The 2,558-nt window shown below is 31.0% G+C and overlaps 1 protein-coding gene across 4 annotated transcripts in view; it reads left to right on the top strand.

Annotated features, from left to right (window-relative positions):
- Window positions 1–2,048, top strand: part of LOC106467471 (mitochondrial import inner membrane translocase subunit Tim9-like) — a 26,762-nt gene extending 24,714 nt beyond the window's left edge. For all 4 annotated transcript variants that reach the window (XM_013927833.2, XM_022396266.1, XM_022396250.1 and 1 more), the window contains exons 3-4: window positions 377–472; window positions 1,818–2,048. In XM_013927833.2, coding sequence (XP_013783287.1) covers window positions 377–472; window positions 1,818–1,952 — 231 coding nt within the window. In that variant the 3' untranslated portion in view covers window positions 1,953–2,048. The remainder of the gene's footprint in view (window positions 1–376; window positions 473–1,817) is intronic.
- The last annotated feature ends 510 nt before the right edge of the window (window positions 2,049–2,558 follow it).

Here is a 2,558-nt window from a genome sequence, read left to right as displayed (position 1 = left end):
AAACATGACAGAAAATGTACACCTTTTCGACAGGTTTTTGTCATCATCGGGGGTTGAGGAAAAACCCTTGTCGAAACGTTGTACATTTGCTGTCATGTTAAACTTATATTAAAGTTTTTCTTCATTACCCATTTAAGCCGTCTCCAGCCATTATTAATCTCAAAGTGGGTTCCTCGTCATCGAATATGTATTAAAGTGCTTCAAAAGCATTAAAAATAGTATTTCATCCAGAGTAACAAACTTACAAATGGATAAACTATAGAATGAAATACAGCACTAAGTTTGGTGTCATTTATTCATTTGAAAGTATTTTAATATAAGATGAATTTTCATTAATTATGACTGCTTCTAAACTTATTGTTTCCATTGTTTTCAGTTCAAAGACTTCCTTATATCTTACAACAAATTATCTGAGTTGTGCTTCACAGACTGTGTCCATGATTTTACAGTTCGCCAAGTTCGAGATAAAGAAGTAGGTACAGATATTTCCATCAGGAGTTTTGTGTTTTCATTTTACTCTTTAAGAATTAAAATATAAGGAAGAATATGTAAAATAACATTAACCTGACAAGATTGTTTCATGTTTTTGTTGCTCAGTAGGTAGGTGTTTCTTACAAAATTATGTAAGGATATCATTTCAGGTGTTCAGATATGAATATTGAAATTGTAGTCATATTTTGCTTGTTCAACAGAGAAAGAAAAAGTACTTTTTTAGCTTATTTTTTTTACAAACCACTATATAACAGATGTAGGATGATACATATATATATATCCTTAGAGAGAGAAATATGCATTAAAAACAATTATAGCAATAAAATAATTGTCCAACAGCTAATCGGAAAATTGTTCAGTAGTTGTGACAAAATAATTCTGTACAAACAATAACAAAAAATGTGGTGGTGATATTATATTTGTCCCAGTGTGAGATAAAGATATTGGATAGATTACTTTTTTTTCTACACAGTTCTGGCTTACTGTTAAAATGCACGAATTAGTACATTTAAAGTATGTAGTAACGACAGTCAGGTTTCAGAACAAAACAGTATTATATTTTGTTGTTGTTTTTGCACTTGGAACTAAAATTATTTTGTTTAATCTCTACTTCTGACAGATATACAGGGTGGTCTAAAATTATCTTTCCTATTTTCAAATTTAGTAATTAAATAACTAAAGAAATACAACCATGCTGTTTTCAGCATCTTGGAGCCAAACCCAAACAGCTTTTATTGACATGTCATTAGACTTCTACATTTGTACCATCAGTGGCTCTCAGGACCTCTAACTGATGTTCGATTTCAGTCCATGTTTGCTGCAACATGTCCACAGTTACAGTGGCGATGACGTCTTTAGCTCCATGCTTGCTGTTTGCTATTGGTGTGCGATACACGATATACTTAACATACCCCCAAATAAAAGTTTAGTAGATTCATGTCTGGTGAACGCAGAGGCCATAGAATTAGCTCACCCTGCAAGCCAAACGATGCATTGAGCCTTTTCTTGAATGGTTGCCATTTTACGGGGTAAGACTCTCACTGTGAAAAAAACATGATAATAAAAACTTTTTAAGTTGGGCTACAAGATGTTGAAAAATGCATGGTTGTATTTCTTTAGTTATTCAATTATTAAATTTTAAAATAAGAAAGATAATTTTAGATCATTCTGTACACTTTAGTACAGTTTTTGGTTAGCCTTTATTACCGCCATGACATAATTATGGGTATCCAACTTGAAAGATTGAATCTCAGGAATGTAAGTATAATTTATGTCAGAGAATGGTTCTGGGAAGAAATATATATTTTGTTTTTTTCTCCGTACAGGATAGGTGTGCCATGAATTGCATGGAAAAGTATCTGAAGATGAATCAACGAATAACTCAAAGATTCCAAGAATTCCAAATGCAAGCTAACGAAGCTGCAATGGCTGCAGCACAAAAAGCAGGCACCTTAACTTGATCATTTTCGTTTTGTGTATATAGATAGTTTTGTGCTTTATCTTTAGATGTTTATCTACAATGGGATTAATAAAGAATTTTTTGATTAGTTTAAAATTCTTGTTGTCTTACTAAATTGGCAAAACAGTAAAGATAATCATTATTTATGTTTAGCTTATAGAGGCTTATAAAAATATTCAACTGTGGTGTTGTAAAATTGAATATAAGTAGTTGTAGTGTGAGAAATTATATACGAGTTTCTTAAAAATACATAAATGTAATTTAACATTTGACGAATAGATGGCGGAGCCGTGATAGTTTAATCAGAATGCCAGGCAAACTAAACCATGTTAGATCTGCAATTTTATAAAAGAAATATTTGATTATTTTTTAACTTAAGATTCAAAATAATATTAATTAAAACATTAGTTCGACATTTGTCTCCAATTTCAGTTGTATGAGACTTTTGAATAATAATTTTTAGCTAGCCATTTTTGTTCACTGCCAATTAGTACGTTACCAGAAAGTACTCTGTGAGAATGATACAAGTGATACATTTATACTGTAGAGTTAGAATTGTATGAAACTCTTGAAATTGATAGAAACACTTTGTATTGCTAGTGAAAAT

This window comes from Limulus polyphemus, unplaced genomic scaffold, assembly GCF_000517525.1.
Source record: "Limulus polyphemus unplaced genomic scaffold, Limulus_polyphemus-2.1.2 Scaffold80, whole genome shotgun sequence".
Taxonomy (NCBI): domain Eukaryota; kingdom Metazoa; phylum Arthropoda; class Merostomata; order Xiphosura; family Limulidae; genus Limulus; species Limulus polyphemus.
The sequence above is the reverse complement of the archived record's forward strand: the minus strand, read 5'-3'. Positions and strand labels throughout refer to the sequence as shown.